The sequence below is a fragment of the Rhinoderma darwinii genome, chromosome 3 (assembly GCF_050947455.1).
Source record: "Rhinoderma darwinii isolate aRhiDar2 chromosome 3, aRhiDar2.hap1, whole genome shotgun sequence".
Classification (NCBI taxonomy): domain Eukaryota; kingdom Metazoa; phylum Chordata; class Amphibia; order Anura; family Rhinodermatidae; genus Rhinoderma; species Rhinoderma darwinii.
In genome coordinates this window covers 245824167-245838945 of record NC_134689.1, presented here as the reverse complement: position 1 = coordinate 245838945, position 14779 = coordinate 245824167, and the positions used below count along the sequence as shown (strand labels likewise).

The window sequence follows — 14779 nt, the reverse complement described above, 5'->3', positions numbered from 1 at the left end:
TTTTTCATTAGGTCTCCATTGTGTGCAGAAGTCCTTTTACATGGCCCGATATGGGCCATGAAATGAGAGGTGGTCAACGAGGCTGCTCGCCGATTGGCACTTGTTTGCTCTTTTCAGAAATTTCTATGATCGGTAATGTATGGGGACAAACGTTACTATGATCGTTCATCCCCATACATTTCCATCATGTCGGCAGCACATGTCCCTGTTTACAGTAATAATGATTCTCTCTGTTTCACTGATTTGAAAAGTTTTACAAGGGTCCCATTCCAGTTTATATATAGTGTACTTTTTACCTTTGATAAGACTGATATAATGATAAAACATATTGGGTTTTCAGTAATACCGTATTTTTCGGACTATAAGACGCAATTTTTAGCAAGAATAAATCTTGCTAAAAAGTTCCTGCTTCTTAGTCGGCAGTCAAGGTACCCGGCAGCGCCGGGTCCCCTGACCGCTTCTTACTTAACCCCTTCCCGACCCATGATGTGCCTGCACATCATGGAGCAGGTAGGGGATGATGTTTGGAGCGGAGCGAGCTCACTGCAGGTGTCAGCTATGTTTTACAGCTGACACGCTGCTCTAACGGCCAGGAACAGCGATGAAGGACATTTATGACATATCCACAGGACCCGCACATATCCACCTCTGGGACCCGCACCTATCGCTAGAACGGAGTCCCCTAAACCCTGTTCTATTTTACCTGACTCCGCTGTCTCCCGGCCACTTCCTGGTTAGGTGGTCGGGAGTTACAGAAATAGCTGAGTGCTCGCTGAGCTACGCTGTTTCCGTAACTCCCATAGGAGAGAATGTGAGTTACGGAAATAGCGTAGCACCGCGAGCTACGCGGTTTCCGTAACTCGGTAGTTACGGAAACAGCGTAACTCACTGAACTACTCTGTTTCCGTAAGTTCGGTAGAACTGAATAGTAGTTACGGAAACAGTGTAGCATGCTACGCTGCTTCTGTAACTGCCATTCACTACTATGGGAGTTATGGAAACAGCGTAGCTCAGCGAGTTACGCTGTTTCCGTAACTCATCCATGTATTGCAGTGTATTGTACCAGCGATCTAATGATCACTGGTTCAAGTCCCCTAGGGGAACTAATAATATGTGTAAAAAAAAAAGTTTACATTTTCAGGAGTGTAAAAAAAATATTAAAATGTAAAAAAAATAACTTTTCCCATTTTTCCCTAAGCACAATGTAAAAATAAAAAAATTGGTATCGCTGCGTCCGTAAAAGTCCGAAAATGTTATAATATAGCATTATTTGACTCGCACGGAGAACGTTGTAAAAACAAATAATTTTAAATCCTAGAATCTTTGTTTTTTGTCAACATAGCGCTAAAAAGAATGAAATAAAAAGTGATTTAAAAAATCATATGCACGAAAAAATGGTGCTAAGAAAAACTACAGCTCATTCAGCAAAAAATAAGCCCTTACACCGCTGAAACGATGAAAAAATGTAAAAGTTATGGCTCTCAGAATGTGGTGAAACCGAACAAATTTTTTTTTAACCAATAGGTTTTCCTTTGTAAAAGTAGTAAAATATGACATTTTTTCCTATTTTCTGTTGTCTAAAACCTGGGTGCGTCTTAGGCTATGTTCACACGGGGTATTTTGCCGAGTTTTTTGACGTGGAAACCGCGTCGCAAAACTCGGCAGAAACGGCCCGAGAACGCCTCCCATTGATTTCAATGGGAGGCGTCGGCGTCTTTTTCCCGCGAGCAGTAAAACTGCCTCGCGGGAAAAAGAAGCGACATGCCCTATCTTCGGGCGCTTCCGCCTCCGACCTCCCATTGACTTCAATGGGAGGCAGGAGAAAGCGTATATCTCGCTGTTTTATGCCCGCGGCGCTCAATGGCCGCGGGCGAAAAACGGCGCGATAATTGCCGCGAAAATCGGCGTGCAGGGAGAGGAATATCTGCCTCAAAGTTCCAAACGGAATTTTGAGGCAGATATCCCTCCCCCAAAATACTCCGTGTGAACATAGCCTTATAGTCCGAAAGATACAGTTCTTATTGAGTGTGATTCAATTTTGAGTATTAATGGCGGCTTGCTAAAGTGTTAGGACAGGCTAAATTTCCAGAACTCAGCCTCTACCGTTAATTCAGCTTTTAAGACTGTTCCTATATACACAAAATACAATAGCATACTAAAGATTTGTTTTTTTAAGGGATGACGGAAAACTTTGCATCTTGTGCACTCCGTTTATGTAAAAAAAAAAATAAGTTGTATAATTTTATGTAGCTGCAGTTGTAATGTTCTTTAAATCTAACAATGTATTATAACTGAATGGAAATCTGTAGATCTGTTTTCCAGCCCCCATACTAGCCACTGGAGTACACACAATAGGCTGACATTTTCAGTATTCTAAATTTCACTTATCAACTTTGCTGAGTAGACAGTGCCAGGGTCAGCATAGTCATCTTATTATTAGAGTGTGGCAAATTTAAAGTAGTATTCCCATCTCAGAGATTCATGTCAGATCTCTAGGATATGCCATGATTGTCTGATAGATGTGGGTCATAGATCTGGGACCCGTACCTAAGTCGAGAACCGGTTCCTGCCTGTGAGGCTGCCGCCTCCAGGTGGGAATTAAGTGCAGCGGTTGTCGGGGTACCGCTGTTTATGCTGATATTTACATAACTCCCATAGAAGTGAATGTGAGTTACAGAAACAGTGTAGCACTGCGAGCTACGCTCTCTATGTAACTACCAGGTTACGGAAACCGCGTAGCTTGCCCTGCTATGCTCTGTCAGTTATGAAAACAGTGTAGCTCAACGAGCTTGTCTGTTTCCGTAAACCCTGACTTCCTCTATACATGCTACCCACCTGGATAAGGCGGCAAGCAGCCTCTTTAGGCACGGAAGTGGTGGGAGACCCCCATCTTTGATCTACGTTTGGGTCCTAGAACTGGGACCTGCATCTATCAGTCATTCATGCATATCCACTAGGAGAGGATGGGGGAACCCGGTTCCCAAGTTAGGTGCGGGACCTAGAGCTGGGACCCACATCTGTCAGACATTCATGGCATATCCTATGGATATGCCATGAATGTCTGAGATGGAAAAATCTCACCAACCTCTAGAGAATGCTGGGAGGTCAGCTGAACTTCTGGATAATTGAAGGTAGGAGCAATAGATAAGGAGGGAGAATTTTGAAACCAAATAGGTCCACTAAGTAAAGAATGGAAGCCAGGAAAGGACCCAAGCCCGCTTAATATTGGGAATCATCTTTCTCTTGTATGTACTTATATGATACACCTTTGAAACCAAAATGTATTTTTGCTCTGAAGCATCTAAAATAATAAATTTTGATTACAAATATTGTACCATCTTAGGTCTATAGCTCCTATGCATATGTTTCCAAGGTTACAGGCTATAAATAAGTCCTGTGTGTAGTCTGATCCTGCAGTCACACTCCCTTCTATCTGTACCCCACTTCTTACCAACATCACCACCAGGTGCAGAAGCCCTTAGCTCAGATGGCTCTCATAGACTTTCTGTGAGTTTATCTTCACCCTAACAAGGAGCGATGATCACATCCAAAGGTGCAGGGCGCTTCTACACCCTTGTTTCAGTGACGGTGGCGGTCTTAGCACCCACACCAATCAAAACTTCTGATATGTATCTAAAAAATTTATTTTTGCATTTTTGAAACAAGAAAAAACAATGAGACAAACAAAGCCATAACCAGGTCAAATACATAAAATGGTCAATAGATTGATAAATGAAATGCAAAAAAGTGAGAAATATGAATGCAGGTAAATTACTATCTACATAAGTTATAATGAACCATACAGGGGAACAGCAGAAAATTGGTATCAAAAGAGCAAGAGTCGAACCATACACACTGCCGAACACCGCCACCAACATACTACACTAACTCACACATGCACCGCTCTCTTTATTTATTATTTTAGATGCATTCGAGCAGAAATCAAAAAATGGTTTCAAATGTGTACATAGCCTTTTGAAGGGGTTATCTGGGTTTTTTATTTGAATAGGACGGTGGTGCAATACCTTGCGCAGCCGCTGCAAACAGTACAAAAGTACATACTATACAAAGTTTCTGAATGCACCATTGCATTGTATACAAAGGACACAGCATTTCAGGACGTCTACCCCTTCCTTAACTATATGAGTATTTACAAAGGAACCCATATTGCAAACCATTGTTCCTGTCCAGTCTCTACAGCTAGAACTTACCTGACGTTTTATTATATTTTTCATTTATCATTTTCTCTCTTTTTTTATATGTAGGTTTTGTATGCTGATTTGATCTGCTATATGCATATACTGTAGACACACAATAGAAACATATTTTGTTGTAAGACACATTTTGGAATCGGATGGCTATTATCAAGTCCAGAGTTTGCTAACAATTATGTTATTGTATGCCATTCTATACACAGGAGGTATTAATGATGCTTGATAACTATGTACGAGATTTTAAGGCGCTCATTGACTGGATCCAGCTACAGGAAAAGTTGGAGAAAACAGATGCTCAGAGCAGGTAAATGCATGGATATTCTTGTTTCTTCTGCCACATACAATGTTGTCTCTGTCCTTGAACACACAATTTTTCTGAATATATTCTCCTACCTTCCCGATCAGTCATATAGATTATGCTGCTTTCTCACTTGTGTCAGAAATCAGTTCTTGCTTCTTTTTTTTTTTTCCCCCCAGAATGAAAACCTGCCCTGAACTAGTACTACAGCTGCAGGGTTTGTTACAGTGTATTAGTCTAAGCAATCCTGTGTAAGATGAATTGCAGCAGCAGCACAAGTCTCTCTCCTGTCTTGGACTCCAGTGTGAGGTCTTTTTAAAACTAGATGTATTGTAACATTCCCAGCAGCTGTGAAAAAACCTGTATCGCATGCACCGTATACAAGTTGAGCAGAGTATATTAGAAAGCTACATGAGGTTTTATTTGACAGTGCTGAAGCTTATATGGAGCCCTTTTAAACAGATTGGGCTATGCTGCATTTCCTGACACAGCTCCTAGCCGGAAGTGACGCTGTTTTGTGAAAGAAAAATAGAAAAGACCGTGACACTTTCATTCTCGATATTTAATTGATATATCAGCAAGGTTTATAGTGGGAACACCCCCTTAAACTTTATATACATAAGACTATGGAACCACTTTAAATAGATATTAAGCATTTTAAAAATAAAGCCGAATAGTAACATCTCCAGACCTAGTTGTAGAGCAGTATTTCTTAACGTTTCCAAGCCGAGTGGTTGTCCTTTCACAGATAACCCCTTTTATATGGGAGCCGGTGGGTCCCTCCCAAGGGGAAGCCTTGGTTAGCCAAAAATGTAGTATTAAATAGCAGCCATTGATGAAGGGCCATCCATGTAATACATGGTTGGTTCACGTCCGTAGAGCTGCTGTCCGTTCTGGCTTATAGAGGGGATCGGGATCCCGAGTGGGGACCCTTCTCTATGATGCCCATATGAACAAGGTTTGTCTTTATAACCTCTTTAAAGGCTTTGAACTGAATATCATATTACAGTGTGCTCTGCTGTATTGCTTAGATTAATAAAGCTATGTTCACACTGGCATTAGGGTCTGCTACGGATTCCGGATGCTCTCTGAGGACCACAATAAAAAAAAGTTTGCTATACTATTCTTCCCTGACCCCCCTCCCTTCCTAAGAAGAAGAAGAAAAAAAACTAGATGGACCCATTTATAAGTCAGTGGAGTTCATCATTATCTTTTTGGATCCGTTACATAACGTAACCATCATATCAGTCATGGCTCTTCTAATAATAGAAACCTTGATTCCAGTGTGAGTTTCAGCTACAGCAGCTTCATAAAAGAGTCAGCTGCCTTGCTCCATAACAGCGCCATTCATATTGCCTTCTTTACAGGATAGTCTGCAATAGTGCCCCTATAACATTGTCATCCTGCAACAATGCCTTTGTAACTGAGGAAAGCTATTCCAATTTATGTGGAAGAAGCATAACCAGGGGAGTAACCATTACACCCTTAGACCCGTGGCTCGAACACCTAAAAGTAGACATACCGCAGGTTGTTCTAGAGCAGCAGTGTGGATCAGGATCTTTATTCACATAACGTTGTAAAGCAGAGTTGACTATGTCTCTGGGGGAGTTCATGTGCTCAGTCCTTTGTGAGAAGTATTAATGAATGACCACTTGTATGACTTTTAACACCTTGCTTGCCTCTGGAGTATAGTCATTTCACTTTTGTCTGACTACAAGGGCAATACAATAGGTAAGTGATTATTTATAATAGTACAATCAAAGAATGTAAAGTTTTATTATCTGCTGAAGAAGGCTGGCAAAAAATTCTAGTCATTTTTAGTTATTATTGTACTTTATATGAACCGTTAATATAGTGTACTTGTATTTTACCTTTCATCTTTAAAAAAAAATATACCACAAATAACGATGCTTTTTATTCTATAGACCTACCTCTTTGGCATGGGAAGTGAAGAAAATGTCGCCTGGGCGCCATGTCTTGCCTAGTCCATCATCTGATAGAGTGAGCTCCAATTCAAGTGCGAGGAGGGCACTTAATTTTGGGTAAGATTAGTGATGTCATTTTAACAGAATTATTATTACATATTTGTGACTTACATACTCCTACTCGATAACTAATTGATATGTAATTCCCAAATCCATTTATTTTATTACAACAGCATTGTTCGGCAACATACAGTATAAGGCTCTATTCACACAACAGGGTCCGAGTGTCGGCCGATAAAAACAACCGTTTTTCCCGGCCGTTTTGCATCCGTTCCGGGCCGTGTTGCCGTTTTTAACGTCCGATTTTGATCCGTTTTGCATCAGTTTTTTCCCTTTCCGTTTTAAAATCGGATAAATTGCATTTGTACATTTTTTGCCACACACTTCCCTCTGTAGATAATGCCACACACTGCACTCTGTAGATACTGCCACAGCCCCCCTGTAGGTAGTGCCACACAGCCCCCTGTAGGTAGTGCCACACAGCCCCCTGAATGCCACACAGCCCCCTGTAGGCAGTGCCACACAGCCCCCTGTAGGCAGTGCCACACAGCCCCCTGTAGGCAGTGCCACACAGCCCCCTGTAGGCAGTGCCACGCAGCCCCCTGTAGGCAGTGCCACACAGCCCCCTGTAGGCAGTGCCACACAGCCCCCTGTAGGCAGTGCCACACAGCCCCCTGTAGGTAATGTCACACAGCCCCCTGTAGGTAATGCCACACAACCCCCTGTAGATAAGGCCACACAGCCCACTGTAGGTAGTTCTACACAGCACCCCCCCCCGTAGTTGGCACTCCCCTACCTGTCTGTAGATAGCTCCACCGTTCCAGGAGAAGTCCCTGACTTCAATGTCCATATATGTCCTGGAACGGAGACACCAGCCACAGGGTCGGGGATTCCGCTTCAGAAGTGCCTGACGTCTCTGTGTCCACATAAGGACACGGTGATGTCAGGGACTTTTCCTGGAGTGGAGACACCGGCCACAGGGTCGGGGATTCCGCTTCAGAAGTGCCTGACGTCACTGTGTCCATATATGGACACAGTGAAGTCAGGGACTTCTCCTGGAGCGGAAACACCGGCCACAGGGTCGGGGATTCCACAGGGTTGGGGATTCCATATGGAAACAGTGACGTCAGGCACTTCTGAAGCGAAATCCCCGACCCTTTGGCCGTTGTTTCCGCACCAGGAGAAGTCCCTGACTTCACTGTGTCCATATATGGACATAGGGACATCAGGCACTTCTGAAGCGGAATCCCCAATCGCCGGCCACAGCGTCTCCGAAGCTGTGGCCAGGGATTGGGGATTCCATTCCTACAGGGAGCAAAAAAATACCCTCCTCCTCCTCACATGCACTTCGCAATGTGAGGAGGAGAAGGAGAGAGAGCAAGCAACGGAAGACACGGTCATCACTTGGGACACATTCCAGTGATGGCCGTGTATTACCCGGCCCCATAGACTTCTAGGCCGGGAGAACGGGTATGTGCCATTTTTTGACGGCCTGGCTTCCCGGGCCGTCAAAAAATCGGATTGTGTGAATAACCCCATTAGGGTTCTATTGTTCATACTGCGGCCGTGCGACGGCCGTTTTATGAACGGCCGTCGCACGGCCGGGAAACCCTCTCGTGTGAATAAAGTCTAAGGCTGAGCTTGATTTTTACTTTGTATAAGGTCAGATCCCAAAAGAAGATGAGTGTGTAGTGGTCATTGTTTGAGAACGTTGAAGTGCGTTTGTTTCTGATCATCTTCATCTTATACCATATGTCCTTAATCTTATATCATTGTTTGAGTGCTGTAATCTTTTTCTGGGGAATATGCCATAGTTCATCAGCTTTTTACTCCATCTCTGTTGCAATCAAGTAGTTTATTCATTGTAAAGTATTTGGCATTTGCAGTTTTGGATTTTGAAACCCCTGGTGATAACAGATGATCAAAGTTTTGCCTGGCTGCTACGGGGGAAATGTGGTATTATATGGCATTCATAGCCAAGCCAAGTCCGCCAGAGCGGAAGCAACTCTTATAGGCCCTCTGCTCAAACCCCTTTCCCCCATGATGTCCATGTGTCCTTATACCAGTCCTGGTTTTGGCTTCAAAATACTGATAAAATTTGCAATATGTGAATAAGGCCCAACTTTTTCAATTCTGTGTTCTAAAGCCAAATTAAGTGTTAATTGTGATCTGGTTTTATATAGAGTAATGTGCATCTGTGTGCATTGACGCTCAAGTTTATAGACGTGTCTGCGCTGGACATATGTTCAATAAAGTCTTGTTCACAGCATCAAATATAGGTTGTAAAAAATATATCAAAGGTTCATATGCATTTCCACATGTTTAGATGTTTAATATCTATTATACTATAATATCGTATGTACTATACATTTGCAGAGGACCTTCGCTCACCTTGACTCCTGGACGTTTGACTCATTCAGGTGTCAGTTGGGCTGATAAAGTAAAAGCAAATCATGGAGCTTCTGCAAGTAATAAGGTCACGGAGATTGTCCATCCATGTACATCAGCCCCAATACAGAGAGCACGGCATGAGAATGGTGAGTAATGGCAATTTCTCCTTTTGAGGCACCTACAGTTAAAGTTGGATGGTCAGTATGTGAAAAGTATAGTAGATTTACTACTGCTGTATTTTTTATTTTCAATGTGTTCAATGAATGTGAATATAATCTTACTCTAGGTACCTTAATGAATCTTCATTTGCTTTTTTATGTGTTGGTGGTGACTTTATGAATGTAGCGGTTATGTTTTGCGTTCCTTTTTCCACTGGTGTTGAACAGTTGTTACAGAACACCTCCCTTTCTTCCTCTTAAACGCTCTACTTTATCCTAGTCATAAATCTATCAGCGAGGATAAGGAAGTGAAGTGGACAGGCTCCAGATGGGAACACTAGTTCTGTGTCTTTGTTTTTTTCATAAAATTGCTTTATGGAAAAAAATTACAGGATACTCTGCATGGTTAAGGCGAGTAGGACTTAAAGGAGCCAGAAGCCCTTTAACCTTTAGGGCTGCAAAGCGCCACAAGGCCTTCCTAAATCAGAATGAATTTGGAAACCTCAATTCCATCAAGTTTCCAATAAACGGAAGGCAGTTTATCCTCAATTAAGTACAGAGGTTTACATAAATTGTTCATTTATGCCCCTATACTCTACCGCTGGCATATAGTACAGGTACAGCCTTTACGTATTGTATCTAGGTTCTTATTTTTCACCATTTTAAGATATGGAAGCCAAACCTTACCATATCAAATGTTCATGTTATGGATACTAGATTTATTCTAACCCCCCCCCCCGAATTGACTACTGCTCCAACAGGGTGGTTTTTTTTCTTCCTCTGGCTCAACATTGGAGAATATTCTGTTGAGCTGGATACACTTTTGTCTTTTTTCTTATGTTGTTATGATATTGTGAGTTGCCTCTACCTACATTTGACATTACAAGTTTGGAACCTAATGTTCTGGTAACATTTAGGTTCGTTGATAAAGACTTTTTTTTGTCATGTACGGTTAAAAGGATTTTCCCATAATCACAAATTATGACCTATCCACAGGATAAGTGATAATTTTCTGATCGCTAGGGGCCCCATTGCTGGGACCCCCACTGACCATGAGAACGAAGGTCCTGAACCCACAGATCCTCCTCACTGCACACCAGGGTGTGCAGTGAGGAGCAACTTGAATGGTGTTGCGGCAGAGTATTCGCCCGCCACGCTATTTAATGTCTATGAGAATGATGGCAACAGCTGAGTGCTATACTCGGCTGTTTTTGTCATTCCTATAGACTTTCAATTGAGTGGCAGCGCATATGCTCGTCCGCAACTCCATTCAATGTCCTCCTCTATGCGGTCGAGCAGTGAGGGGGAACGTGGAGCTCAGGACTCACATTCTTACGATCGGTGGTGGTCACAGAGATGCCCCAGCGATTATCAAATTATCACCTATCCCGTGAAACCCCTTTTGTCTCTGTCAGCATGTTTTTTACTTTAAATTTGCCTTTGCTTTAGATCGAATTGATGCTGAAGGATGGGAGACTGTTCAGCGTGGAAGGCCTGTTCGTTCCAGATCTTCTGCTATGACTATCAAGCCTGATTATCCTTCAGATATAGAACATAAGTTAAAAGATGACAGTGACAAGGAGAATATCTGTTCCAAATCTCTAGTGGAGGCTATTGAAGGGATGACAAAATCAGAACTCCCTCCTGTACTTGTTGAACCACCTCCTAAAGAATTGCTTTGTCCCTGTGAAATTCCACTGACGGAAATCACTCAGGTAGAGGTTGTGTGCATCATTGATTGCTATGGTTGTTTCTGTAAACTGTGGCGCTTTACTGCACTTTGACTAACTTGTCTAAATCTAAAATTGTCGATTTACACACCACTAGGAAACTCCTTACTCCTGGGCAAGGAGCGTCATTGTTACCTAGTGACAGATCTCGCAGGAGCCTGCGCTATGCAGTAATGCCGTGTGTCAATTGAAATGTTATAAGAAGCAGCATTTACATTTACCGTTCATGTTGCCGATGCTGCCTATTGCTCAAGATCAATCATTTATCATTGATCTTTTCCTTCATTCACATAGATGGCTTTCTTGTTTTCTCTGCTTTTAGATTTTCCTGACAAGAACAGAAAATTGCTGGATTAGCAGTAAATAATATTTTGTTAGTTTCTTACACGTATATACCCAACATCAGACAAAATCCACACATTAGATCTTACACTTTGTAACCTTTATTTTTCTTATAAGAAATATATATTATATAAAAATATATAATGATCATTTGTACATTAGTCCTTTAATCTTTAACCCCTTCCCGACATTTGCCGTACATGTACGTCATGGAAAGCATTGACTTCCCGCATCTTGCCGTACATGTACGCCGAATGTTTGGGACCGGCTCAGAAGCTGAGCCGGTGCCATCATCACCGGATCTCAGCTGTATCTTACAGCTGACATCCGGCTGTAACGGCGGGGACCGAAATTAGCTTCGATCCCCGCCATTAACCCCTTAAGTGCAGCGCTCAAACGCGATCGCTGCACTTAAGGTGTTTGCAGCTCATCGGAACCCCAGTAATGAAATTGCCTGGGTTCCGGTGGCTGCAATGGCAACCGGAGGCCTAATACTGGCCTCCCGGTCTGCCTAGCACCGAAGCCGGTCAAGATCCGCCCGGCGGCGGAGCCTGATCGGCTTCCGTAGCTGCCGGCAAGATGGCGCCGGGTCAGGAGCTGATCCGGCGTCATCAGCGGTGGAAGTCAGCTGTACTGTACAGCTGACATCCACCTGTAACGGCAGGAACCGGAGCTAGCTCCGATCCCTGCCATTAACCCCTTCGATGCAGCAATCGAAAGCGATTGCTGCATCGTAGCGGTTACTAGCAGATCGCCAGCCCTGACAGGCAATCAGGACTGGCGACTGCTGTTATGGCAACAGGAGACACAATGGTCTCCTGCTCTGCCATTACGGAAGCCGATTTAGGCCCCGCCGGGAGGCGAAGCCTAATCGGCTTGCTGTCAGTGAATGACTGGCAGATCTAATACATTGCACTACATAGGTAGTGCAATGTATTAGAAAAAAAAAATCTGACCGTTGGACCTTCAAGTCCCCTAGTGGGACTTGAGAAAAAGTGTAAAAAAAGTATAAAAAAGTGCACATAATAAAAGTTTGAAAACAATAAAAGTTTCAAGTAATCAAATAAAACACAATCCCCCTTTTACTCTTATCAAGTACTTTATTATTGAAAAATAATAATAAACCATATGTATTTGGTATTGCCGCGACCGTAACGACCTGAGGTATCAAAATATTATATTATTTATTGCACGCGGTGAACAGCGTAAAAAAACCCCGTAAAAAACGTTACCAGAGTTTCTGTTTTTTAGTCACTTTGCCCTACAAATGTTAGAATAAAAAGTAATCAAAAAGTCGCACGTATCCAAAAATGGTACCTATAAAAACTATAGCTCGTCCCGCAAAAAACAAGCCTTCATACAGCTCCGTCGACAAAAAAATTAAAACGTTATGGTTCTCACAACTTGGCGACAGAAAAAATACATTCTTTTTACAAAAGTAATTTTATTGTGCAAAAAGTTGTAAAACATAAAAAGTGCTATAAATTAGGTATCGCCAGAATCGTACTGACCCGCAGAATAAAGTTAACATGTAGTTTATAATGCGTGGTGAACGCTGTATAAAAAAAAATGAAAAAAGCTGTGCCAGAATTGCGTTTTTTTGTTTATCTGGCATCCCAAAAAATAGGATAAAAGGTGAACAAAAAGTTGCATGTACCCCAAAATGGTACCAATAATAACTACAGCTCGTCCCGCAACAAACCAGCCCTCATACCGCTACGTCTATGAAAAAATAAAATCAGTTATGGCTCCAATAAGTCAGGAAATAAAAAAATATGCAGTTGTGCCCGAGGGGAACATTTCTTCTGTTTGAAGTGGCGATTTATCAAGGACCTAAAATTAGGGAACCAGGAAAGGGAGGGCCCAAACATATCCGCTGGAAGCGACGGTGCCCGTATTATACCAGGACAACACTTCCTAGCAAAATTCCCCAAACTACAAAAGGCGCGGAGTGTGGACCAAAAGGGGCATAAGAAAGGACGCCATATATCAGTGCGACACCGGCCTGTGCGGAAAGGATTGCTTAACAGCGTAACACACATCTATGGATTATTTTATTGTTTTTTTTTACCCCATTATTATACCACCTGACTATGCCCCTTATATACTCCGCCCGGCTTACATATGCCCCACATTATAAACGGAAACATTAGTAAGACTCCAAACAAAACTACTACCAAGCAAACTCTGCTCTCCAAAAGCCAAATGGCATTTCCTCCCATCTGAACCCTACAGCGTGCCCAAACAGCAGTTTCCTTCCACATATATGGCATCGTCATACCCGGGAGAACCCTTTTAGCAATTTTTGGGGTGTGTGTCTCCAGTGGCATAAGCTGGGAACGACATATTTGCCACTGAATGGCATATCTAGGGAAAAATATAAATTTTTAATTTGCACCATCCACAGCGCATTCATTTATGGAAAAGACATGTGGGGTGAAAATGCTCACTACACCCCTTAATAAATGCCTTGAGGGGTGCAGTTTCCATAATGGGGTCACTTCCCAGGGGTTTATTTTTATTATTTCACATCTGAGCCTCTGCAGTTGTGAACCAATACTTTGTAAATCGCCAAATTAGGCCTCAATTTTACATGGTACGCTTTCACTCCTGAGCCTGGTCGAATGTCCAGGCAAAAGATTAGGGCCACATGTAGGGTGTTTCTAAAACCAGGAAACCCAGCATAATAATTAGAGAGCTGTCTTGTTATGGTGGCACAAGCGGGTACCACATATTGTCCACATAGCTGTGGAAAAAATCCCATTTTCACTCTGCAACATCGAGTTCACACTAATTTCTACAAAACACCTGCAGGGTTAACATGCTCACTACACCCCTAGGTAAATGCATTGAGGGGTGTAGTTTCCAAAATTGGGTCACTTCTGGGGGGTTTCCACTGTTTTGGGCCCACAGGCGCCCAGAAACCAATCCAGCAACATCTGCACTCCAAATAGCGGTCCTTCCCTTCTGAGCCCTGCCGTGTGCACAAACAGCAGTTTATGACCACATATGGGGTATTGCCGTACTCGGTAGAAATTGCTTTACAAATGTTGGGTTCTTTTTTTTCCTTTATTTGTTGCGAAAATGAAAAAATTTGCGCTAAAGCTACGTCTTATTGAAGAAAAAGGATTGTTTTTATTTTCACTGCCCAATTCTAATAAATTCTATGAAACATCTGTGGGGTCAAAATGCTCACTACGCCCCTAGATGAATTCCTCAAGAGGTGTAGTTTCCTAAATGGTGTCACTTTTTGGGCGTTTTCATTGTTTTGTCCCCTCAGGGGCTTTGCAAATGTGACATGGCCGCTGCAAACCTTTCCTGCTCAATGTGATCTCCAAAAGCCAAATAGCGCTCTTTCCCTTCTAAGCCAAGCCGTGTCTCCAAACAGCCGTTTATTACCACATGTTGGGCATTGTTTTACTCGGGAGAAATTGCTTTACAAATTTTGTGGTGCTTTTTCTACTTCAGTCCTTGTGGAAATTAGTAAAAATAAGCTAAACCTACATTTTCTTTGAAAAAATGTTGATTTTTATTTTCAGGGCCTACTTCCAATAATTTCTGCAAAAAACCTGTGGGGTCAAATTGCTCACTATACCCCTAGATAATTTCCTCAATGGGTGTAGTCTCCAAAATGGGGTCACTTGTGGGGGGTTTCCACTGT

General features: G+C 42.5%; 1 protein-coding gene across 2 annotated transcripts in view; it reads left to right on the top strand.

Moving 5' to 3' along the window:
* The window catches only part of SCAPER (S-phase cyclin A associated protein in the ER), a 217718-nt gene that overhangs the window by 30345 nt on the left and 172594 nt on the right, over positions 1 to 14779 (top strand). For both annotated transcript variants that reach the window (XM_075857645.1, XM_075857644.1), the window contains exons 5-8: positions 4418 to 4518; positions 6438 to 6554; positions 8874 to 9034; positions 10496 to 10761. In XM_075857645.1, the coding sequence (XP_075713760.1) occupies positions 4418 to 4518; positions 6438 to 6554; positions 8874 to 9034; positions 10496 to 10761 (645 nt within the window). The remainder of the gene's footprint in view (positions 1 to 4417; positions 4519 to 6437; positions 6555 to 8873; positions 9035 to 10495; positions 10762 to 14779) is intronic.